Raw genomic sequence first — 23,949 nt, forward strand, 5'->3', positions numbered from 1 at the left:
GAGGCCTGTGGGTGTCTGCTTGTGCCAGTACCTCCTGCCCCATGTGAGGGGAGTCTCAGGGGGGTGCCCAGTGGTGATAGACTCTAGGAATTCAATCTAGTTAAACAACGAGAAGGTTAAGGGGTGACTTGATCCCAGTCTGAGTTGCTACTTGGGGAACAGCTATTGGCTGAGGGGCTCGTCCGTCTAGCAGAAAAAGCTCCCCCCCCCCCAGCCAGTCTGAAGCGGAACAAGTTCAGCCTAGGAATAAGGTGCATGTTTTTACTAAGGAGGGACCAGATCCCCCAGAGCGTGGGGGATTCTCTGTCGCTGGCTGGGTGTTACAGCAAGGCTGGCGCTTTCTCTTTCCACCCTGCTTTAGCCTGCAGGGGGATGAACCGGGTGGTCCTGGGGCCTGGGCTATCTGGGAGGTTGGACTGGATGATCACAGTGGTCCCTTCTGGCCTTGGAGCCTATCGGCCTCCTCCAGCTGTGGGGGCTCTGCAGGGATCCCTGACATCAGGCCTAAGGGGCTGGGCCAGCTCTGGACATACGTTGCGGGCTGTGTCCCTGCTTCATGGTCTCCAGTAGGCTGGGTGGCACCATGCCCTGGTCCCAGCCCCCACTGCAGCCTGGCCCAGCCTGGGGCCTTGGAGACTGTTCCCTTCACCTCCCCGCCCCCCTCCCCTGGGATTCTCTCCTGGTGCTCAGAGCAGTTCCGCCCACCCCCCGCTCTCACAGCAGAGAGCGGGTGTTTGGGGTGCTCTGTGTGGGGTGTACCCCTGGTTCCCACCTCTGGGCAGCTGAATGTGCGTGACTCCCATCTGCACGCCTGACAGGCTGGTGGAGGGGCTGCCTCCCAGCTGTGCTTATCCAAGATATAGCCGGGCAGGCTCCCCGGGGGTGAGGGAGGTCTGGCGCCGACCCAGCGCTGCTGTGTTCTCCTCACAGCCTTGCCCAGATAAGCGGCTCAGGCAACGGGGCTGGATTAGCTCACTGGCTTGCATCACCAGGGCTGGTAGCACTATCATGGAGTTCCCGGTGCAGGGAGGCAGCCACCTCTGGGGTGGAATGTGGCAGCTGCCCAGCTGTTTAGGATAGGGAGTGGAGGAAGGTCCCAGTGGCAGGGGGCAGGGCTCCCAGAGAACCCAGGAGTCCTGACTCCCTGGGTTTGGACCTTTGTTTCTCTGCTGCTGTTGGCAGCTCCACACTGATCCCTTGGGGGCTGTTATCGGAGCCCCACAACCAGTGGGTTCCTGCTGAGGTCAGCATAGGGAACCTCCGGCCAGTCACCCCAAAGGACAGGAGAAGGGCTATGCACTCTAGCCCCCCAGCTCTGTCACGCAGGCCCTTTATGTTGATTTCTGCCGCTCACCCTCCCTTTCCACCCAGCCTCAGTGGGGTCCCAGGGGCCCTGTGCCAGGGTGTGTTGCTGTGGCTGTCACAGGCCTGTTCTCCCTCCCCTGAGGCTGCCCTGCCCTTGGACCTTCCCCACTCTGCCCCTCTGAGCCGGGCTCTGCGAATCTCAGACATCAGGAGCTGCTTGGGAACCAGTGTCTGAGCCCTGCAGCCCCCCGCTATCACAACCAGGGCCCCTTAATCCCAGTCTGCTCCTTCCTCCCCTCACTCCTGCACACAGCTCCTTTAATCCAGAGCAGAGATCCTGCTGTGGGGCGTGATGTGTAGTGGGGCTGAGCCCCATTGTGCTAAACTGGGATTACATAACTATGCCTTGGGGGCTGGGGTGTCTGCACCCACACTCACCCCCACCCCATTCTGGGATCTGGCTGTTCCCAGCGTCGGCTGCTGGAGGGGCAGGCAGGTGTTGTGGGCACAGTGCCACAGGGGGGCGTGGTGTCTTTGTGCTGGAGCTGCAAGTCCCGTGTGCAGCAGGGACTCTGCCATCAGGTGATGCTGACTCAGCTGTGTGGGCTGCTCCACCTGTTCCCTGGGGATGGGGGGCACTCTCCCTGCTCAAGAATGTCGTTGTCCCCTGTGTGTGTGTGCGCGTACACACATGCTCGTGGTGGTGTGGGAGCTGGTGCACAAATCTCATGTTTTACGTCCTTTCTGCATAGAAAACGGCATCAGGAGGGCCCATCTCTTCCTGCCTCTTTGTGTGGGAGGGAGAGGGGACTGTAAGGGGTAAGGCATTTTGGGATGTATAAGTAGGGGCGTTGCCAGCAGATCGAGGGACGTGATCGTTCTCCTCTATTCGACATTGGTGAGGCCTCATCTGGAGTACTGTGTCCAGTTTTGGGCCCCACGCTACAAGAAGGATGTGGAAAAATTGGAAAGAGTCCAGCGGAGGGCAACAAAAATGATTAGGGGACTGGAACACATGACTTCTGAGGAGAGGCTGAGGGAACTGGGATTGTTTAGTCTGCAGAAGAGAAGAATGAGGGGGGATTTGATAGCTGCTTTCAGCTACCTGAAAGGGGGTTCCAAAGAGGATGGATCTAGACTGTTCTCAGTGGTAGCAGATGACAGAATGAGGAGTAATGGTCTCAAGTTGCAGTGGGGGAGGTTTAGGTTGGATATTAGGAAAAACTTTTTCACTAGGAGGGTGGTGAAACCCTGGAATGTGTTACCTTGGGACGTGGTGGAATCTTCTTCCTTTGAGGTTTTTAAGGTCAGGCTTGACAAAGCCCTGGCTGGGATGATTTAGTTGGGGTTGGTCCTGCTTTGAGCAGGGAGTTGGACTAGATACCTCCTGAGGTCCCTTCCAACCCTGATATTCTATGTGCACCCTGCCCCCCTTATGTCACCTTGGACATAAATGTTGGAGTCATCAGTGAGTGGGGCAGAGCCAGAGGGAGAACCCAGGAGTCCTGACCCCCAGCTCCCCTGCTGTAACCCATTAGAGCCTCCTCCCAGAGCTGGCAATGGAACCCATGAGTCCTGGCTCCCAGGCTGGCCTATTGAGAACAACCTGTTGAAGCTGGTGGGAGCTGTGGCGCTATCTGGGTTATTGATTAGTGCCATTCCCCCTAATATAGGCCTGGTGTCTCTGTGCCCAGTGATTCCCCCTGCCCCAGTATCCATCTGAGGCAAGGGGCTGGCACAGTGACCTCTGCACCCATGTCCCAGGTTCCATTAATCCCAACGAATCTGGGCTGGCTGAATTCCCTCTGCATCTTGGTGAGCCTGGGGTAAGTGAGTGAGCCCCCCTCCCTGCTGCTCTCCAGCCAGCAGCCCCCCCCCCCAGAAGAGATGGGGCTTGTGATGCTGCCTCCTTGGGAACTGAACCCCCAGGGAAGTTCTCCAGGATCTGTCCTGCAAGTTCCCAGTGTGGCGCTGTGGGGTGACACCAACAAGTCTGCTGGGGCTGGGCCCAGGGCCAGGAGCAGCCGGCCTGGCTGGTTTCCCTTCCCCCACCCCCGTTAATGGCTCCTGCCTGAGGATTACAGTTGCAGGAGGTGTGTGAACATCCTGGCATCCCAGCTCTGGGGGTGTGGGGTAACTCATGGTGTGGGGGAGCCAGGCGGTGCCTACACTGGGGGTGCCCATGGCAAAGTGGGCAGGGGTTCCAGGCAGGAGCACCTGGAATGCGTGTGCCATCAGAGCAAAGACTAACCCCTGAGCACTGCATTGGGTGGCGGGGGGGCATTGTACCAGCTCCATGGCCAGCAAGGGGGGCACTCCAAAGTGCCCCAGATCAGGCTGGTGCAAAGGGATTGTTCCTAGCAGCTGAGGGGCCTCCTAGGAAGGTGACTGGCTGCTGCTTCTGCCTGCCCTCTGGGCACTGTGTTAGGAGGGGCTAGGGGTGCTGGCTCAGCCCTGCTGTTGGGGATGGGGTGGCACAAGGACTCTGGAATTGGTCATCATGGAAATGGCTGGGAGCTCTTGGCTCTCTCATGGCCCACCATAGTGAGATCCAAGATGACAGCACATGGAAGTGTTAGAGTTGAACTCATGTCTGAGGGGTAGCAGTACAGAGCACTGCCTGCTCCATGCCCCCAGGAGCAGAGTGGGGCCAGTGGGTCTCAACCCTTCCTGGGAGAGCTTGCTGCCTGTCACTGGGTCCCAGGTAAGCCTGTCTCAGTCTTGGTGGAGCCCCCCTTGTGGTTACTGAGGCAGTGACTGGGCTGGCAATGGGAGGGCTGGAGCAGCCCAGTGGTGTCATGGCCACTGCACTGCTTGTGGGGATTCTCCCATAATTGGGCTGGGGCCCATTCTGGCCGGGTGGGGAGTGGGTTCCACCTCAGCCAGTCTGCAGCAGTCTCTCCTGGCTGCTGTTTGAGGGGAAGCCAAAGAACCAGGTTGTCCTGGGGCTCCCTGCTGCTGGATGGGCTGACTGGGCTGTGGGTGTGCTCTGGGGGGCTGTGAGGGTTGGGATCATCCCCCTGTGCTCTGTCTCATGCTGGCTGCTATGCCCTTCCTGTCCCTGGGAGTGACTCCCCCCCCATTCCGATGCACCTGCCCGCCCCTCCCCATGCCTGGGAACCCTGTCGGCTCCATCCGCCTCTGCCTGACGCCCTGGCAGCTCTGGGCGAGGGAGGCAACAGGGCCATGGCCCATGGGAAGATGTGTCGGCCCCTGCTTCTCATATCCCAGGACATGTCTATACAGGCACCATGTGGGGGGGGGGGCAGCTCCTGTCTGGGAGCTGGGAATCAGGGTGGGGGCCAGGCTTGCTGCTGTTGGGCCCCACAGGGGCTGGGGGTTTCCTTCTCCAGAACTGACTGTTGGGGAAAACCCTTTCCTTCTCCAGTGTCCCTATAGGGGGGAATGTATCATGGGAAGAGTTTGGGGGCTTGGTGAGTGGGGCTGTGGAGGGAAAGGGGGCCATGGGAATTGGCCAATGGGGAGGCCATGGGGATTCAGGGGGCTGTGAATGGGGTGGACCATTTGGGGCATGGGGGAGCTGTGAGGGGCTGTTGGGGGGATAGTAAGTGAGGTGTTCTGGGTGAATGGGGAGCCATGGGAGATCTATGGGGATTCTGGGTGAGTAAGGGGCCACCCCATCAGCTCCTCACCCCCTTCTCCTTGCAGAGAATGTGCCAGAGGAGCTGCGTGATCCCTTCTACACGGACCAGTACGAGCAGGAGCACATCAAGCCACCTGTGACGCGCCTGTTGCTCTCCTCAGACATTTACTGCCGGGCCTGCCGCCAGGTGCTGCCCCCCGACGATGTGGCTGCATCTGCCCCCAAGGACAATGCCGCCCTGCTGGCGCTGCTGGGGCGCCATGGCCTGGCCCCCACCTACCAGGATAAGGCTGTTAAGGAGGCCGACCTGCGCCAGAAACCCATCAAGATGGTAAGGGCCAGGTGGGGGGGACCTTCTGGTGACTGCTTCAGGGGTGCATGTTCCAGTGCAGTAATGGGGGGGGTCTGTCTAGGGTCCTCCAAACAGCTGGGGGAGGCAGCTTCCAGACTGCCCCTTACCCCACACAGGGAGACACCCCAGGGGTATGTCCTGTCCAGGGACCTTTCTATGCATTGTGTGGAGAGGGAGTGCCTGCTGCGGGGTGCCCTGTGGTGCCAGGTGCCTGGACACCCAGGGCAGTGCATGGTTGTGGGAGGTGCCCAGTGGGGCCTTGGCTGGCCGAGGATAGGAGGGTGCTTGGAGCCCAGGCCATGTGCTGGAAGGTGGAAGGGGCAGATGCTGCCAGGGCAGGGAGTGGGAGCTGTAGTGCCCCTGGAATAGGCTTCTTAGGGGGAAGGGCATGAGCCCAGCACCAGGGAAGGCTGATGCATTTTTTGCGGGGAGGGAGCAGGCACCCTGGATTGGGCAGGTCTGCCCCCATTCTCTGCCCATCCTGGCTGCCGCCTCCCCCCACAGGCACTGGGCACAGGCCTGGGAAGTGCATTGGCATTGGGCGGGGCCTTTATGAGCTGGGATCCTGGCTGGCACCTGAACCACCCTCGGGGAAGGGGGCGGGAGAGACCTATCTGCAGGCTGGGTGCTGACTTGGGGGCCCTGCCTGTTGTGTGCGCTGGGCGGGACTTTCAAACCCAGAGAGGGGGGCCCCCTCCTCTCTTCAGGCTGGGCTAGGTTGCTGGGTGTCCAGGTGTAAAAAGCAGAGGGGGCTGGTGCCCTGTGCAGGGTTAATGCTGTCTGGAGGGGTGGGGTGTATGTGCTATTTGTAGGCAATCCCTGGCGTGTGGGGCTGTGAGTGCAGGGCTCCTGACTGGGGGGCCCCAAGGTGGCACTAGCCGGGGGCTCTGGGAAGTCCAGATCAGCTCTGCCATGAGCAGCTGCTGTCTGGGCTGGATAAGTCCCAGAGGCTGTGGGGGGGAGGGTCTTGCCAGCCTGCTTAAATCCAGGGGTAATTTTGGGGGGAGGGGAGTCTGCTCCTGTAGCCTGGAATTATAAACCTGCCTCTGTGGGCTGGTTGGGGGCCCAGCTGTTGGCGTGGCTCTGCCAGCAGGTGCCTGATGAGATTGTGGCTTGCCAAGCTGTGCTCGGATTGCTATTAATGCTGCCCTGGTGATCTGGCCGTAGGGCTCTGGCTCAGGCTGGGAGAGTGTGTGTGTGTGTGTGTGTGTGTGTGCGCGCATGCGTGCCATATATAGATGGCCTGTTCAGAGCCGGGGTGGGGGAGGGCAGCATTTGTGCAGGGCACGGCGAGAGCACAACCCAGTTCTCTGGGCCACACACTGCTCTGGGTGGAGGCGCGGGGGAATTGCAGCCATGTGGCAGGCTCTCCTGCGTGCCCCCAGCAGGGTGCTCTGATAGCCGGGCTGCCCTGGGAGGGTGTGGGTGGCGCTCAATGGTGGCACCGAGTCCTGGACTCCTGGTGCCTGTCTCGAGGCCTGATGCCCCAGGGAGCTGGCTCTGGGACCTGCTGCCCTTGCAGGTGGGGATGGGCACCCCGGGAGAGCTGGGGTATTGGCAGGGGGGACACTGGGCTCTTTTTGGCTTCTCCCCTGTGCTGAGGGGGAGCTGGCAATGGGGATTAGAGGCTGCTCCATAGAGCCGGGGGGGGGGGTGAGGAGCGGCTGGCTTGCTGCCAACGGGAGCTGTCGTGGCATGGGGTCGATAGCCGGGCTGGGATGACTGCTGGGATGGGGCCGTAGAGGGCAGCCCTGCTGGGAGGGAGTGATGGTGGAGGATGAGCGGGAGGAGCCTTCCTCAGCCCTGACTCCAGGAGTGGGCAGCTCTGGGCAGGGCTCCCTTGCCCTTTGGGCTGGGCTTCCTGGACAGGGATTTTGTGGGGTGGGTTGCAAGTCCCAGACCCAGCTGTCTAGCCCAGCCCCTAGGGGCGCTATCAGGGCACGAACCTGCTATAAGTGTCCCAGTCCTGCCTGGTTTAGGCTGTCAAGGTTCCTTCCCCACTCTGAGCTCTAGGGTATAGATGTGGGAACCTGCATGAAAAAACCTCTAAGCTTATTTTTACCAGCTTAGGTTAAAACTTCTCCAAGGTGCAAACCATTTTACCTTTTGTCCCTGGACCTTATTGCTGCCACCACCAAGCGTCTAACAAAAATAACAGGGAAAGAGCCCACTTGGAAACGTCTTTCCCTCCAAAATCCCCCTGCCCTACACCCCCTTTCCTGGGGAAGGCTTGATAAAAATCCTCACCAATTTGCATTGGTGAACACAGACCCAAACCCTTGGATCTTAAGAACAATGAAAAATCAATCAGGTTCTTAAAAGAAGAATTTTAATTAAAGAAAAGGTAAAAGAATCATCTCTGTAAAATCAGGATGGTAAATACCTTACAGGGTAATCAGTTTCAAAACATAGAGAATCCCTCTAGGCAAAACCTTAAGTTACAAAAAGACACAAAAACAGGAATATACATTCCCTCCAGCACAGCTTATTTTATCAGCCATTTAAACAAAACAGAATCTAATGCATATCTAACTAGATTGCTTATTAGCCCTTTATAGGAGTTCTGACCTGCATTCCTGCTCTGGTCCTGGCAAAAGCATCACACAGACAGACTGAACCTTTGTGTGTCCCCCCAGCTTTGAAAGTATCTCGTCTCCTCATTGGTCATTTTGGTCAGGAGCCAGCGAGGTTATTTTAGCTTCTTAACCCTTTACAGGTGAAAGGGTTTTTCCTCTGGCCAGGAGGGATTTAAAGGTGTTTACCCTTCCCTTTATATTTGACAGGCTCCATGGCTGTGGGGAGGGAGAATGACTCCCTCCAATCCCAGCTGCTGCCCCAGCTGGCCAGGCTGCCCCATGCCCTGTCAGAGCAGTGCCTGATCCCTGTCCTCATGGGAGACTTGCCAGGCCCCTGCTGCCATGGCGCTGTAATTCCCATCCCTAAATCCCACAGGGCCGGGGGGCCCAGTTTGCCCAGCGAGACTGCACTGGTCTGTCATCCTCTCCCACACTGCATAGCCTAGGCTAGAGGGGACATTGGCCCAGTGGCCCTGGCGGTGAGGGCTTATAGAGTGTGTCTTCCTAGCGCAGACTCTGCACCTCTGCCCCAGTAATCATGTGTCTGGCCTGGTCCCTGGTGGCTGATGTTGGCCAGTAACAGACCCCTCATTGGCAGGGGGCTCTTTACCTCTTGCATGGGAGGAAATTCTCTCCCTGTTGGGGACTCAGCCGGGGAGTCTGGGTCTGGGTCTGCCTTAAGTGGGTGTGAGCGTTAGACTCTTGTGAGCATCTCTCCCAGCTAATGGAGCTGACACTGTCCCACTGCTTACAGAAAACATCTGGCTCCTTCTCTGACCCTCTGAGATCCAGTGGCAGGCAGTTCCTCAGGCTAACTCGGGCTGATCTCTATTACCCAACTGGTGTTTCCTCCAGTCAGCCTCTCAAAATCCCTGTCACAAAAGCCCCTCTCTTTCTCTCCTCTTCCCGCACATGTCTGCCTAGGCCAAGGAAGGCTGAGAGTCAGGTCAAGGGGTGTTAGCTGCCCTGCTTAACTTCACGGCCTACACAAAACAAACCCTTCTTGGGCTGCCTTCTTCAGGAAGGCGAGTGCTTCTTGTGTCCTGCACTGCCTGCCCCCTGCCCCCCACACCTGTGGTTCTGCCCTTGGCAGCTTCTTGGGTGATACTGGCATAACACACCCCAATTTGCCCCTGCTCAGCCAGGCCTGGCTAATTGGATTCTTCCCCACCTGCTGGGGGTTTCTGGGCAGGCTCCGCCTGACCTGAGCTGCCCCCTGTGTCTGGGATCCAACCCCCCGGGATGGGAGATAGAAATAGGGAAGCCCAATGCACACTGGAGTCTCTAGGCTTGGTGTGGGCCCTGCCACTGGGGCCTCTGTTGCACCCAGGCTGGTGCCCGTGCCCTGGCCTATGGGGGATGGGCTCGTGTTAATGATTGACGAGCTGCTCTGTTAGGCAACAGCCAGCTGGCTCCTTCACAGGCTGTGGCGGTGGGGGAGCTGGGAGCACTGGTACCAGGGTCGGAGCTGCGCTAATCGGGTTAAACATTAGCCACAATGGGATGCCAGGGGATCTGTCCAGGGATAATTGGCTTGTGGGAGGATCCTATTACCCCTGTCCAGCAGAGGAGTGGGGGCTGGCTCCTGGGGCACATGGGCTCCTCTACCTGAGGTCTGTGGCACTGGCATGAACCCTGGGACCCTGTCAGCCCAGCCCTGGCAGGGCCCTGCCCTCCTGCCCCCTCACTCTCTCACAGGTTCATATTAATGGCTCCAGCTGGCTAATCCAACAGCCCTGGGTGCTGGGGAGCCCTGTTGCTCTAGGTGTGTCCCGTGCCCCCCCCCCCCCCAGCCTGTGGGCTCTGCTTTCACCATCAGCTCCTGAGACTGTAGCCCCAGGAGTCCCTGTGCTCCAATGAGGGTGCGGGGTGTCATGTGTGTGCATGTCTTGGTCAGTCCTTGCAGGGATATGGGGAAGCTGCCTCCATTCTGAGGGGGCCCAATGGGAGTCTCACCTAGCCAGGGGCTGGGAGTGTTGCTCTCCTGGTGGTGGGAGAAGTCATTAGCCCCATATTGATGAGGGGGAAATGGAGGCACAGAAGCTGAAGGGGTTTGCCTGGGGGGACACAGCCAGTCAGGGGCAGAACCCAGTCTTGACTCCATTGCTCAAACCACTGGACCCTACTCCTCTCAGAGCTGGGAATGGAACCTAGGCGTCCTGGTGCCAGTCTCCTGCTGTAACCATTAGGCATTTCTCTCTCACAGCTGCCATTGCCTTCCCCAAGGTATGTAAGCTTGTTGTCGTGCCAGGCCCTACATCCTAAGGTCAATGGGCCTGGTGCTGCCGTGGCATGGGTTACTTGCCGGCGCTGCCCCAGCGGTGAGGTCCATGTCTGGGCTGGGCCTGGCAGCAATGCCCTGGAGCTCTAGTATCTGTATGGACCCAGCTGGCTTGCAGCTCCTCCTCTTGCTCTCCTCTCTTGAGCCTGCCTGACCCTTAGTGCTGAGTTGTTGGAGGCCCACAGCCCCTATTCAGGCACCTTGAGGCCTGTAGCTGCGGGTATCCTTGGCTGCTCCCAGCCCTGGTCCTGGCCCCAGCTGGGGGGAATATGGGGCTCCCTCCCTCTGGCTCTTAGAATACTTCTGTTTGCTCCCCTTGCAGGAGTGCATGTCCTGCCCTCTGACTGTGGGCAGTGCCTATGAGGTGAACTTTGGGGGCTGCCCTAGCTGTGGGGAGTGGAGGCCCTGTGGCTAGCCATGGGCCTGGTGCAGGGCCCGTTCGAATACCGAGGGTCTGTGCTGATGACTCACTGGCCAAGCTGAGCCTGCAGCATGCTGGTGTTGGGGCCAAGGGCCGCTTCTGTGGCGGGGAAGGCTATCTCTCATGTGCTCACCCTAACCCCTCTTTGCCCCCCACCCCCAAAGGTGCCCTAGGTGGGTGTAAAGCAGGGGGTCTTGTGCCCATGGGAGGGGCGGGCATCAGGCTGTCCGGGGTCATGGGGATTAGGGTGTCTTAGCTGGAGTGGAGTGTAGGGTTGGCAGTGGGAGGGGTGGCTGTCTGGAGGGGTGGGGTCTCTTGACTGGGCAAGGCCATGTAGTTGAGGAGGTGAGGCTGCTAAGGGCAGTGTCTTTTCCTCACAGGGTCTGTGGGGCCAAGGCGTAGGGGTATGTGTGGGGGTGGGGTGGGGTATCTGGTGAGTGCAGTGTCTGATGGTTCCTTTTCTCTGCAGGGTGTTGCCAGTGAGGGGTCTCTGGGGTGCAGGGATGATGATGTGGGGGGCACGTCTCTGGGGTGCAGGGTTGATGATGTGGGGGGGTGCGTCTCTGGGTTGGGGCAGTGTCGGTCCCTTCTTGTGGCAGGGCACGTGGGGACTGGTGTGTGTGTGGGGAATTTCTGGGTTGCACCCAGCTGTGGGCCTGGCAGAGAGGGGTGCTCTCTGGAGTGGGTCATAGGGTTGGGATGCATAGCAGTCAAGGATATGTCTGACAGTCCCGTCTCTCCATGGGGGGCTGGGGCAGGGTCTCTGGGCCAGGATAGTATGGTGGGGTGGGGGCAGGGGCTGGTGATGGGGTCTCGGGGGCAGTGTCTGATGGTCCATTCTCCTTGCAGGGCGCACACCTGGCAGTGATTGACTCCTTGATGATGGCCTTTGCTGTGGAATCCACCCACTCGCTGAGCGCCCCCCCTGGCACCGATCTGGGTACTGGCTCCTGGGAGCAGAAGCTCCTCTGCTGGGTGGACACGGTATGATATTGGGGGAACTGTGCGGGGAGCCATGGCCCCTGGTGCTCCCTAGCTTTGGGATGCTTGTTCCCAGGACACTGCTTTGAGTGGGCGCCCCCATCTGACACTGGGAGTGGTCTCCTTCCACCCTAGAGACTCTGGTCCTTGAGCCCCTATCGAGCTACCCTCTTCCTGCAGCATTGGAGGGAGGGGCTCTCCCTGCCCCAGCACAGACTAACCTGTCCCTACCCCCACAGGTGAACCGCAAGCTGCAGGAGAGCACAGAGCGTGACGGCTCGCAGCAGCCAGCACCTGGCACAGAGGGCCAGACCCAGCCCCCAGCAAGCGGCCCCAAGGTGGGTCTGTCTAGCACTGTGCTGAGGTCTTCCTATGGGGGGAACGAGGGGGTTTGTGTGGGGCTCTCTAACTCGAAGCAGGGTGAGTGAGCAGGGCCACTGGGTGGTGTGGTGGGGCCATGGGGTATTCCCGGGGCTTGGTGGCATTAACTCCTTCAGGGAGGGGCTGTGGCTGGTCCCTGGGGACAGGTTCATCCATGGCCTCCAGGGGATACCTGCTCTCTCCTGCCCTGTTGGGAGAGGGGGGGCCCCCCACTGTCCATTCTCAAGTCTGCTGCTGAATGTCCCCTTCTTGGCTGTGTGTGTGTGTGTGTGTGTGTGTGTGTGTGTGTGTGTTGGGGGGGGCAGGGGGATTCTGTGTGCTCTGAGCTCCTGGGGGTGATGGATCCTAGTCTTGCTGCTCCCCTCTCACCCCATGCTTCCCCCCTCTGGGCGGTTCTCCCTGGCTCCCAGTGCTGCCCTGGTGGCTGCTGGGTAAGCAAGGGGCAGCTTCGTGCTTGGGGACGAGCAGAGGTGTGGGGGGGGACACTTCCATGCACCCCTCCTGCACTCAGGGGATGGGAGCTCCCCTCCCCCACTGCTGGGCATGCAGTCTGCCCTCCCTTGCTGCGGTGCCGCCCTGGGGCAGCTGGCGTGACCCCTGCGTGCCTGCCCGCGGGCCCATGGAGGTTCGCTCTGTGACTCTTCTCTTCTGCGTCTCTCTCTCCTCCTTCCTGTGGCCTTTCTCCTTCCTCTGCGTCAGTGTCCCACCAGGTGGTACTGGAAACTGGTTCCTGTAAGTGGGTGGTTTATTTACTCTCCCCTCCCCCCGTGCCAACTCTGATGACCGGGGCTGTGTCCGGCCAGCGCTGCTGGATGTGGGTCTGCATGCCAGGAGACCCCCCCCCCCCCCCCGAGCAAAGGATGCTGGGGCTCCAGAGCACTGCGGGAAGGATGGCCCCTGTGGGGGGAGGGGAGGGGGGGTGGAAAGCCCCAGGACACTGGGAAGGATGGCCCCGGTGGGGGTGGAGAGGTGGCAGGCCCAAGGGCACTGTGTGGGGGAGAGCCCCTGTGAGGGGTGATGAAGCACTGAGGGAAGTTCCTACTCTAGAAAGGGTGGTGGCCCAGAGCATTGTGGGAGGGTGCCTGCTGTGGGGAGGCCATTCCTTCCCCACCACTGGGCATGGCTCATGGGGGAGGGAGGGCGCTGGGTCCCCTGGATGCCATCCTGTCCCTTGGGGTGGGGGGCAGCGGCTTCAATGGTCTGAGGATCTCTTGGGTGGTGAGTCTGCTGGGCTCAGAGCAGAAGATGCTCCGTAGACCCCATTGTGGGGGATTTCTGCTGGGGGTGGTGCCTGTCGCTTGAGGCCAGCAGATGGTGGTGAATGCATCCCAGCATCCTTTGCTCACAACCCCCCCTCCCCCAAATGCATCCCCTTCTTCAGTCTCTTAGCTTCTTACACATAGGTCTGTGGCATCTGCTCTGCTGAGGAAAAAAAAGGGGGGGGTGGGAAATCCCCACCTGGTGGCTGGGAAGGGAGGAGCATTGCCTGGTTCTTGCCAGGTTCAGGATCCATGGGCGGGCAGGGTCAGGTAAGGGTATATAGGACTGTCCAGCCTGTGACCCCAAAATGTACCCTATGGCTTCACTGGGGAGAGTTGGGTTCAGTAATGAGCTAAGAGACCCAGGAGTGGGGGAGTCACAGCCAATCAAAAGCAGCATGCTGGTCACATGACATCCCCCGTTCTCTTGTCTTGCTCTTACCCCCCTCTAGGGGTTAGGGCCCCCAGCACTCTGGGGACCTGGCTACGAGCAGGAGGGTGCCCACCCTGCAGGGTTAGGGTAGAACTGGGTTTGCGGGGTGCTCCACAGTCTAGTTGGGATATAGGGAGGCATCTCTGCAGGGACCCCAGCTGCATGTTAGGAGAGGGCCACCCTGGGGCAGGCTCAGAGGGCAGTGCCCCAGAGGGTAGGGCTATAGAGTGGCGCCCCCCACAGGCCTGGCCAGGCAGCAGCTCCCTCCCTGTGGCGCTCTCTCCGGCAGCCGCTGGGCCCCCGCACTGACAAGGCTTTCTCTTCCCTTTGCTGTTGCATCCAGCATGCCATCGCTTTTTGTTTGAAGGAGTCGGGGAGTAAACCTCCTGTGGTAACGTATCACTCAGTGCCTGTGCCTGCTGCTGTGTGCCCGCCACACCCACAGAGCTTAGTTTTGTTCTGTTCCATCCCCTGCCCAGGGGGCTGGTTATTCCTTCTGCAATGCCTCTGCCCCCAGCTCATCTCCCCGCAGCAGCAGGCATTGCCCATGCTGGCAGGTTTGGAAGTGCAGTGGCCTCCAGGCCTGGGTGGCCTGGCATGAGTGACACTTGCTATGGGGCAATGGGGGCAGCTCCCCCAGACCTTGGTTTGCCCCCACCAACTTTTCATAGGTCTGTGCTCCACTACGTCACTCCCCGCCAACTTTGCAGGGTACAATAGAGTCACATGTAACAGGTCTATGCTAAGGCAGCTTTGCCCCCCAAAGGCTGCCCCTGGGGAGCGATAGGGGTTTTTGGACAGGCCTAGCGTCATGGTGCCATCTAGTGGCTGCAGCCCACCCAGTGGCCAAGAGCAGGCATCTCGCCATGGGGGTCCCTCCTAGTTCTGAAGGTCCCAGGTTTTGATTCCTTGTGCTGGCGTACACACCACTGTGCCCCCACCCCCCTTGGGTTAGATATGGGGTGGCCCAGGTGTTGGACAGCCCCGGAGGAGCTGCCCGAAGCTGTGGACAGGCAGCCCTGCGTCTGACTGGAGTGTCCATCGCCACCTCGGCTAGGGAACTGTGAGCCCCATGGACTCTGCTTTCCACCGATGGGCATGCCCTTGCAAGGGAGCAGCACAGGATGGACTGGCACCCCCAGCCCATGTCGGGCAGTCTGTGCAGGAGTCTGGTTCACAGGCCTATGGGGCCACTGGGCTGTAATGGAGCAGCTGGTGGCTCCTGGACCAGACAGCAACCGCATTCCGATAGGGTCGCCTGACCCCTCTCTGTTGGGGTCCTGCAGCATCTGGGCCCTGGTGTGTTGGAGGGGGCAGGGATTCCCCATACAATGTTGGGGATGGGGGGGACTCTCCCTCCCCAGTCCCTGCCAGGGGCTCATTGCAGCAGGAATAACAGGGCATCCCACAACTTCCCCCCCCCCCCTTTTTCATGCCTTCCCGAGACTGTCTGTCTGGCCCGCTGGCCGTCTGTCTCTGTTGGATGTGCCCCTCCCCTGCTGTGATTGCACGCTCGTGTGTGCCTGTCCCTGCGCCGGGCTGCTGGCTGTTGTCTTGTCTCCTGTGCTCGAGTGGCGAGTGTTGCCGTGATCTCAGGGCAAGACGGGAAGGGGTATCCTGTTCACCTAGCTGGGGCCTCGTGGTGCAGGGGGGCCTGGCCCAGAGCGGGGGCCCTCAGCTAGTCTTTCCTGCTTTCCTCCCTCCGTGCCAGGCCTGTGGGGTAGTAGGGCACCCCTAGACGGAGGGGCAGGGGCAGGGCTATTACTTTGAGCTGCCCCCAAACTCCTTCCTCCCCATGGTGGGCAGGGGGTGCTCTGTCCTGTGTGGGCGGGGGTGGCATCCCCAGGTCACAGCTCATCCTGGCTGCTCTGCCCCATGGGACCCCAGCCACAGCCCCCCTGCCCCGAGGGAGCCTGGCCCCTCCCAGCATGAAGCCTGTTCCTGATGCCCCATATTGGAAGGGGGGCAGTGTTGGAATGAGTGGACCTTTCTCAGTGGGGTACTGGGGGCATGGGGAAGAAGATCCCTGGAAGTGGGAACCCAAGGCTGGGTGTGAATGGGGGCATTAGTGGTCTGCTGAGCCATAGAGACCCCCATGGGGAGTGGGGGCTGGGAGAATAGGGAGTCTGTAGCCAGCATGCTGGGGACAGCTGAAGTGATGGGAGGGGATAGGCTCACTAGGCAGTGAGATCCCCTGACTTGTGAGGGTGGCAGGTAGAGCAGAGGGGCCTGCAATGCCACTGTCTTTTAATTCCTGCCCCTCCCCCAAAGCTGTTCACCCCCCTCTCTCTCTCTGCTCTGGGCAGATCCGGTACCGGAAGGACAAGGTGCTGCCCAAACAGACGCCCTGCTTCACACCCGTCATGGGCATGAAGGACTTGGCCAATGGGGGTGCCATCGCCGCCACCATCCACTATTACTGCCCTGATGTGGTGCGTCTGGAGGGTGAGTTCAAAGGCAGGGCTGGACTAAGGATGGGGTGCCAGGCAGTGATGGGTTGGGAGCCTGGGGGCTGTGCTGGGAGGTCAGTCCCTGGGGCCAGGAGGAGCAGGGTGGGGAGCCTGGCTGTTGAGGGGTAGGTTTCGGGGGGGGGGGTGCAGTCCCAAGAAGAGGTAGGGGATAGGTCGGGAGGCAGTCTCTGGGGAGGGGCAGGGGTGAGGAGCCTTGCTGGCGCGGGATGGGGGGCAGTCCCCAGGGCAGCACTCATGCCCCCCCTCCCTGCAGATGTGTGCTTGAAGGAGACCATGTCAGTGGCCGACAGCCTCTACAACCTGCAGCTCATCCAGGAATTCTGCACCGAGTACCTGGGCGGCTGCTGCCCCCTGGCACTGGAGGACCTGCTCTATGTGCCCCCAGTGCTGAGGGTGAGTGGGGTGGGGGGGCCTGAGCCAAGGTGTCCCCAGCATGTGGGCAATGCCCTGTGCAAGGGAGACTTGCCTGGGTGATGGTATGGTGGGAAAGGTTCATCATGCCCCAGCTGGTGTGGGAGCTTGGGGCAGGGGGGGGTCATGCCATTGGGGTGGGGGAACTTGTTGAGGGGAGCCATGGGTGCTTGTGTGGAGTGGGGTCCCTGGCTCACACTCACACTGGGAGGACACCCCTCCTGTCCCGGTGCAAACTTTGGGGCCAGGTTAAACATAACCATAAAGCTCTTGGCTCTGGAGTCCTGGGGGTGGGGGGCTCTGCCCATCTCTCTGACTGTAGCCCCATCAGCCTGTGCCCCTTGCTCTCCACTGAGGCAGAAGGGTGCAGATTAGCCACCCTGGTGGAACAGCCCTGCTTGGTCCTAATGAGGCCTTGGCCGTCACCTCCAGCTGCTCTAATTGGTGCTGTGCAGCCTAGCACAAAGGGCCATCTCTGGGCTGTGCCCAGGACTGATGCCCCCAGCCAGGGGGACCGTGTGCCCTGGAGTCCCTTGCTCTGGGAGGGGGGCACCCTGCTCCTCCTGGTGGTCTGCACACGCCTTGGGAGGGGTATGCAGCGTTCATCCTCTCTCCTGGCTAGGGGGTGCCTTGGGGTGGGAGGGTTTCATTGCTTTGGCCCCTTCAGAGCATGTGAGCAGCTGTTCTGCACCCCTGCAGATCAACATTGGGGTGTTCCTGGCTGAGCTCTTCCTGTGCTTCGAGGTGCTCAAGCCGGACTTTGTGCGCCCCAAGGAGCTGGGGGGACTCAAAGGTACCAAGGGGCTGACCTAAGTCTGGGCGGGATGGGTTCTCTTCTCCCCCAGCCATCACCCTGGGGCAAAGCTGCCTCTAATCCCTCCCCTCTGGCTGGCACTAGAACCCCCCCCAGTCACAGTTGGGTGCAGGGGGGGCTGGAGTGCCCTGTTTGAAAGGGGCAGATAATCTCCTGCCTGGGGTCCAGCATAGGAAGTCGTTCTGACTGACCGCTTCTGGGACGTGGGGGGGTGGGGGGGTTCATTGCATTCCCCAGCCATGGGGGACTTCCCCTTCCAGCTGCCTTGCCCCGGCTGTAGCTGCTGCTGCCTGGCCAAGGTTGGGGTGGGGGAGGAGTGGGAGTTGGAGCATGCTGGGAGCTGGCTCAGCCCAGCCCCAGAACAAAGGCCCCTGTGTTGGCAAAGCCCTTTGAAGGACCTTGGCTGCCGTTCAGGTCGGGGCTGGGGGGCTGGCAGCGTGGCCAGGGCGGACGCCGCCCATGCCCGTCCCCCAGGAGTGGCTGGGGGCAGAGACTCACGCGCCGTGCCTGCCTTCCAGATCCGCCTGTGATGAGCGACTCCCTGACGCCCGGCAGCGGGAACAGTAACAGGTGAGTGTTGGCACCCCTGTGGCCTGGCATGGCAGGCAGGTCCTGCTGGGGTACCCTAGGAGCTGTGAGGGGCCAGGTCTGCTCTGTGCTGGACCCATCGCCCCAGTGTGGGGCTAGGGGGCGCTATGCTGCAGGGACTGGGGTGCTCTCACCTGCCAGTTGGTGCTGGCCCCAGTGTGGCACTGGGGGGTGCTCTCGCCAGGTCACTCCTGTCTGACCAGACTGGTAGCACTGGGTCATTCCCTCCCCCTGAGCTCTTGATGACTCTTCCATAAAACTGGTAGGTCTTGGACCAGCCTCCCCTTCATGGTCCCTTGGGGGCTCTCAGCTGGGTCAGCAGAGGTATTGTGGAGCCTGACCCCTCTTCACCCCCTTGGTGCAGGGGAGGTTCCTCTGGGCTGTGCTCGGGGGCTGGAGTCTGCAGCACCTACCTGCTGGGATGCCGTTTTCCAGGCCCTGGCTGGGCTCGTGCGGATGCCATGACTCGCCTGCCAGCTTAAATAACACCTGGGCAGGATCAGCTCTGACCCATCAGGTGGACCCCTGCAGCCACGGGTATCGTGATTGGGGAGGAGGAAAGTGGGGGGATCGATAAGGGGGCAATTTCCTCCTCCACCCAGGAAGAGAAACATTCAGTGGGGATGTGAGACTGGGCTGCCCCTCCCCCAAAAGAAAAACCAACACCTCCCACCACCAATTGGATTTTTTTTTTAAATTAAGTGGGTCCCCCCCCTCAACCTGTGTCTCTGCAGAACAGGATATTGGCCCAAAACAGCTGTGGGAGTCCCTAGCAGAGCCCTCCCAGAGCTGGGGATTGAACACAGGAGTCCTGGCTCCCCGCTCCTACTCTAACTACTAGCCCCCACTCCATTCCAGAAGCTGGGGATAGGACCCAGGAGTCCTGACTCATGAAGCTCCAGTCAGCTGTGATTCATGAGTCAGGACTCCTGCCAGGGCAGAACTTGAATTAAATTAATTTTGTAAAATTCAATCTGAGCCTGGCTGGCTTCTGCCCCAAATCACTGCCCCACCAGTCTGTGACCCAGGCAGAGCTCCCCCTGGTGGACACCTCAGTGTCACACACCATGTGCCCCATACCCAAAGCCAGGAGCCCACTGGTGGGCTGGCACAGGGTACCTGTGGGTTGCTGCTCGGCCATCTCCTCTGGGGCCAGGTGATGCTGAGCTGGCACCTGTGGGCTCAGGTGTGGGAGGAAATGAGGGGCATATGTGATTTAATGTGCTCCAGCCTCATGCGTGATCTCTCTCACAGTGGTTCCCCGGTGTTCAGCTTCCTACACCCGCTTCTGCCAGGCGGGCAGCCGCAGTCGCCACTCAGAGGCTCGCTAGGTGAGATGCCCTGCCCTCTATGGGGGATGGGGTCAGGGAAGGCTCCAGCTATTGCTGGGGCTGTGTGGGGTTCAGGCCTGGTCTGACCTTAGCCTGACCGATGCCTGCTGTCTGCGAAGGCCCCCAGCTCGGGGGGGCGGGGACCTCCAGGCCCACACAGCTTGATCTGGACCTGAACCCCTTGACTTGCCCCTGGACACAAAAGGGTAGAGAGAGGGGCATCATAACATCCCCAGCCCAGGTCCCTCTAGACCCTGTCCCTGCCCCAAACCATCCTGTAGGGGGCTGGGGAAAGCTCTGGCTTACTCTGGGAGGGGGGCACAGGGTGGATCTGTGGGGTTCCTCGAGGGGTGGGGGTGGATGGTTCTGGGCTGCCTGGGGGTGGTGGCTGGATCTGAGCCATCCTGGAGGGCTGGCAGGATGGGGTCCCAGGATGTTGGGGTGGATCTGAGCTGTTCTGTGAGGTCCCTAAATGGTTTTGGGTCACAGGCTATGGGCCATCTGAGAGGGGAGGGTCCTGAGGGTTGGGATGCTCTGGGCTGTCACAGCAGGGGGCTGGTGTGAGGTCCCAGGGGCTGGGGGGGGCTCCGGGCTGTCTGGGGGGGTTCTGTGTGACCGTATCACTGTGCCCCAGGTTCCATGCACCACTCTACCTCGATGTCCCATGTGGAGGGCGGATTTGGCAAATCCTGGAGCAAGAAACAGCTGAGGTGAGGCAGGAGGGGGCAGTGTGAGTGGGTGGGGAGCATCGAAGGTGTGGGGGCTGGGTCATGGTTCCTTGGGATCTCTGTGGGGAAGGGTCTGTGCCCATTGAGTATGGGGATTTGGATGTTGGGCCCTACCCCTCTCCCCACAGCCTCCCTCCCCTCCGCTTTCTATGCAAGGGGTTGGAGTGGGGATGGGGATATGGGAGGTGGGGCCTTCCCCTAGCTCAGCCCTTCTTGCCCCCAGGCCTGTGCAGGGGCCAGGGCTGGCACATGTGGGCTGGGGGGGGCTGTCCCTTTCTGCGGGCATGGCTTGTCTCTCCACAGCCCGACTCTGGCCCCCTGCTGTCCTCGCAGCCATCTGTGCTCTGTGCAGGGGGTGGGGCCTGTTCCCCTCTGAGGTGAGTGTGGTGGGGCAGGGCCTGTCCCTGCCCAGCCCCTCACCCCTCCTTTCCCCGCAGCCACCCGCTGTCGCAGGCCGTGTCGTTCAGCATCCCCTTTGGGCTGGACAGCGACGTGGACATAGTGATGGGGAACCCCGTGGGCATGCTGCGCTCCATCAGCTCAGACAGCCTGGCACCTGTGCCCACCTGCCTGGCCAGCTCCTCTGGCCCACCCCCCGAGGACGCCGCCCAGAGGCTGGCCAAGGATGAGGCCCCCAAAGGGCTGGTGGCACCGCACCGGACGGTGCATAAGGTGGCACTGTCTGCCAAGGGGGTTGCGGAGCACGAGGGCCCCCCAGTGGAGAACGGGATGGCAGATGGGTACCCTGACCTGCCCACCATTGAGGAGGCCCTGCAGATCATCCACAGCAGTGAGCGCTTGCACCCTGAGGGGGCGGCCGACGGCTTCTACCTGCATTCGCCAGAGCCCCCCAAACTCCCCCGAGCACCGGAGCCCACGCCAGCACTGGCTGTCTACCGCTTCCACAGCGGGCCTCCCAATGGGCGTGCCGAGGGCCCCACCCCACCTGGAGACGGCAGCCTGGACTCGGATGCCGAGGACCCCGCCCACCCGCCTGGCACCAAGGACGACACCTCCTCGGGCCTGAGCTCGCTGAGCTCCCAGCCCGACAGCGCGGGCTCCTCGGGCGCCGGCGTGCGCATGACCAACTTCGCCGAGCGCAAGAAGAAGCTGACAGCCCCCGAGGGCAAGGCCTTGCAGAAGAGCACTGGTGAGAGCTCGGAGGTGGGCGCTGTGCCCCCCGAGGACAGCCCTGGCCGCAGCCCTGCCCTGAGCTCAGAGATGAGCCATTTGGGCGCTCGGCTGGAGGAGAAGCGGCGCGCCATTGAGGCGCAGAAGAAGCGCATCGAGGCCATATTTGCCAAGCACCGCCAGCGCCTGGGCAAGAGCGCCTTCCTGCAGCTCAAGTGCAGGGATGGGGGGGGGGAGGGGGAGGGGGAGGCCAAGCTGTCGCTGGAGGAGCAGCTGGCCCGGCTGGAGGCAGAGGAGGAGGGGGGCGGCCTGCAGGCTCAGGCCGAGGAGGAGGGGCCAGGCCAGGGCCGCCTGGAGAAGCAGGTGACGTTCTCACCAGAGATCAAGGGGGCCCCCCTGGACGAGAACCTGGGCGATTACAACCGGGCCGTGGCCAAGCTGAACACGGCGCTGAGCTCCCTGCAGCTGGACATGCAGCGCCTGAGCCACCAGCAGCAGCGCCTGCTCCAGGAGAAGAAGCCCAACCAGGCCTGGGTCATCCCGGCCCCCAAGGGCCCCGCTCCGCGGGCCAGCCGGGAATTTGTGCCACCCCGCTCCGTGGAGCTCTCGTCCTCCTCGCCCTCACCCTCCCGTAAGCCCCCCGTCCCTGCCGCGCCCTGCTCGCCCCAGCCAGCCCCCAAGAAGGCTGCCCCCACGCCCCCCAAGAGTCCCAAGCATGCCCGGCCCGTTGAGCTGAAGCTGCCCCCGCTGACACGGGTGCTGACGCCCCCCCACAATGTGGACACCCTGCCCCATCTGCGCAAGTTCTCGCCCAGCCAGGTGCCCGTGCAGACCCGTTCCTCCATCCACTTCTCAGAGGAGGCACCTGGGCCGGAGCAGCTGCTTGAGTCCCCTGAGCTGGAGACCCAGGGCAACCTGCACCCTGTGGCCTCCATGGTGCCACAGAGCGGGGTGGGCAGTGCCCGGGTGTCCGGGGACGGCACCAGCGATGTGTCCTCACCGGGTGAGCGGCGGAGCAGCCTCATTGAGATCCCGCTGTCCAGCCTCCAGGCTGAGGAGGGCGACCGGGATGACTCGCTGGAGGAGTCGCTGACCGGGGTGCTGGACACGGAGCCGCGGGCTGGCCTTGGCTTCTTCTTCAAGGTGAGAACCAGGCCACATGGGACACAGCCATGCACCCCCGCTGCCCCAGGGTACCCCTCCCACGGCCCATCGCTGTACTGCCTGCCAGAGCCTGTCTCGGCCACAACCTGCCATCCTGTCACGGGAGCCCCTGGATTGGGAGTGGTGTTCTCTGGGGAGGGGGGCGCAGAGAATGGGACACGGGGCCTTTCCCCTCTAGGGGTGCTGTCGCTTGAACCAGCCATCTCCCAGTGCTGGGTTCTGTGGGGTTCCCTCTTTTCTCTCCCCCCCCCACCCCGGGCTCCCTTGGGTCACAGCCAGCTTCTTCCTGTAGGGAAATCCTAGGGATGCTGTTTTTGGGTCCCTGCCTCCCCCAGGTTCCCTCTCTGAGCAGGCTCCTCCCCTAGGGGGCTGGCTGGGATGCAGTCCTGTCCGTCTGGTGCCATGGCATTGACTGGTGTCTTGGCAGGGTGCGGCTGTGGGACGCTCTGTCCCAGTGGGCCGTATGGGGGCAGTGCTATGGGATGTCAGCTCAGATCTACGGTTAACCCTTTGGAGTCTGCCACAATGAGTCTATTGCCTAGAACACACGACATTATGGAGGGATGGGGGTGTAGGGTCCATGGGAGTTGGGCACCTCAGAATCTGTGGCCCTGAGTCTAGCTATTGTCTTTTTTTTTTTGCTTATCTCCCACATGCTGGGGCTGCATGGGGGACACTGCTGGGGGTTAACTGACCTGAGAGCAGCAAGGGGACCTGGCTCTCATACTGCCATCCGGATCTCACAAACCATAGCTGTAGGACTGCCTAGGAAATGACTCGTTTCCCTGGGGAACTCCTTGCCTCAGGATAGTGCCCAGGGCAGGAGCTTAGCTGGCTTTGAGGATTAGATATTGGTCTGGGTAACACCACTGCTGTTACAGGCCCGGATGGTCAGTATTTGCCCCTGAGCAGGGTGACTTCCTGCCCCTCCCTCTGAAGCAGCAGGTTAGTGGCCCAGCTTGGCTGTGGGCTGGGATAGCTGGGCCCTGCCCTCAGCTGCTTGGCTTTCTGGGGCTCCTGTGGCTTATGCTGAGGCCAGTGGAGCTGGTGAGTGGCTGGGGGGTGCTGGGATACCCAGGATGCAGTAAGACATGTTCTGGCTTCATGGGGATGTGCCCACCCTCTCCATGGAGCCTGGGGGGGCAGAGATCTCCCTGTCTCTGCTGGAGCTGTGGCAGCGCTCCATGTCCAGGGCTGCCCTCGGTGCCTGGGGCCTGCTGTCCCAGGGGCTGCCACGTGCCCACATACTGCCCATTGCTGTGACCTGCGGACCCTGGCCCTCCGGCTCATGAGCTCCGTCCCTGCCCAGGATGCCGAGAAGCCGGAGGACGAGATGGCCCAGAAGCGGGCCAGCCTGTTGGAGCGCCAGCAGCGACGCAATGAGGAGGCGCGGCTGCGGAAGCAGTGGCTGGAGGCTGAGAAGGAGCAGAAGGAGGAGGCAGCCAGGTGGGGGCAGGGGCAGTGTTAGGGAAAGAGCCCATGTTGGGTGGCACCCGGGAGGTGGAGGCTGGTGCCAGGGTGGTGCCCAGGAGGAGTGCAGGACTGGGCAGCATCAGGGTGGTGACTGGGGTGGAGCCCAGGTCTGCAGGTACCAGGGGTGGGGGTGGGGGCTGGTCTGAGCAGCATGGGGAGGTGCCAGGTGGGGATGGTGCAGGGAGCCCTGCAGCAGGGCTGGCTGGGTGGCTTTGGGGCAGAGCCCAGCCCCTAATGGCCATACT

The 23,949-nt window shown here is 61.3% G+C and overlaps 1 protein-coding gene across 5 annotated transcripts in view; it reads left to right on the forward strand.

Moving 5' to 3' along the window:
• Positions 1-23,949, forward strand: part of CAMSAP3 (calmodulin regulated spectrin associated protein family member 3) — a 35,961-nt gene that overhangs the window by 8,837 nt on the left and 3,175 nt on the right. Inside the window, exons 2-14 of one of the 5 annotated variants that reach the window (XM_038378553.2) lie at positions 4,975-5,240; positions 11,389-11,523; positions 11,760-11,858; positions 12,601-12,633; positions 13,937-13,984; positions 15,900-16,038; positions 16,318-16,457; positions 17,175-17,268; positions 17,808-17,859; positions 19,132-19,208; positions 19,843-19,918; positions 20,374-22,210; positions 23,541-23,677. In XM_038378553.2, coding sequence (XP_038234481.1) covers positions 4,975-5,240; positions 11,389-11,523; positions 11,760-11,858; positions 12,601-12,633; positions 13,937-13,984; positions 15,900-16,038; positions 16,318-16,457; positions 17,175-17,268; positions 17,808-17,859; positions 19,132-19,208; positions 19,843-19,918; positions 20,374-22,210; positions 23,541-23,677 — 3,133 coding nt within the window. Of the gene's footprint in view, positions 1-4,974; positions 5,241-5,552; positions 5,563-11,388; positions 11,524-11,759; positions 11,859-12,600; positions 12,634-13,936; positions 13,985-15,899; positions 16,039-16,317; positions 16,458-17,174; positions 17,269-17,807; positions 17,860-19,131; positions 19,209-19,842; positions 19,919-20,373; positions 22,211-23,540; positions 23,678-23,949 lie in introns of all 5 variants that reach the window. The other 4 variants (XM_038378554.2, XM_043506253.1, XM_038378555.2 and 1 more) reach the window with 4 other exon arrangements.

The sequence above is a fragment of the Dermochelys coriacea genome, chromosome 20, assembly GCF_009764565.3.
Source record: "Dermochelys coriacea isolate rDerCor1 chromosome 20, rDerCor1.pri.v4, whole genome shotgun sequence".
Lineage (NCBI taxonomy): Eukaryota > Metazoa > Chordata > Testudines > Dermochelyidae > Dermochelys > Dermochelys coriacea.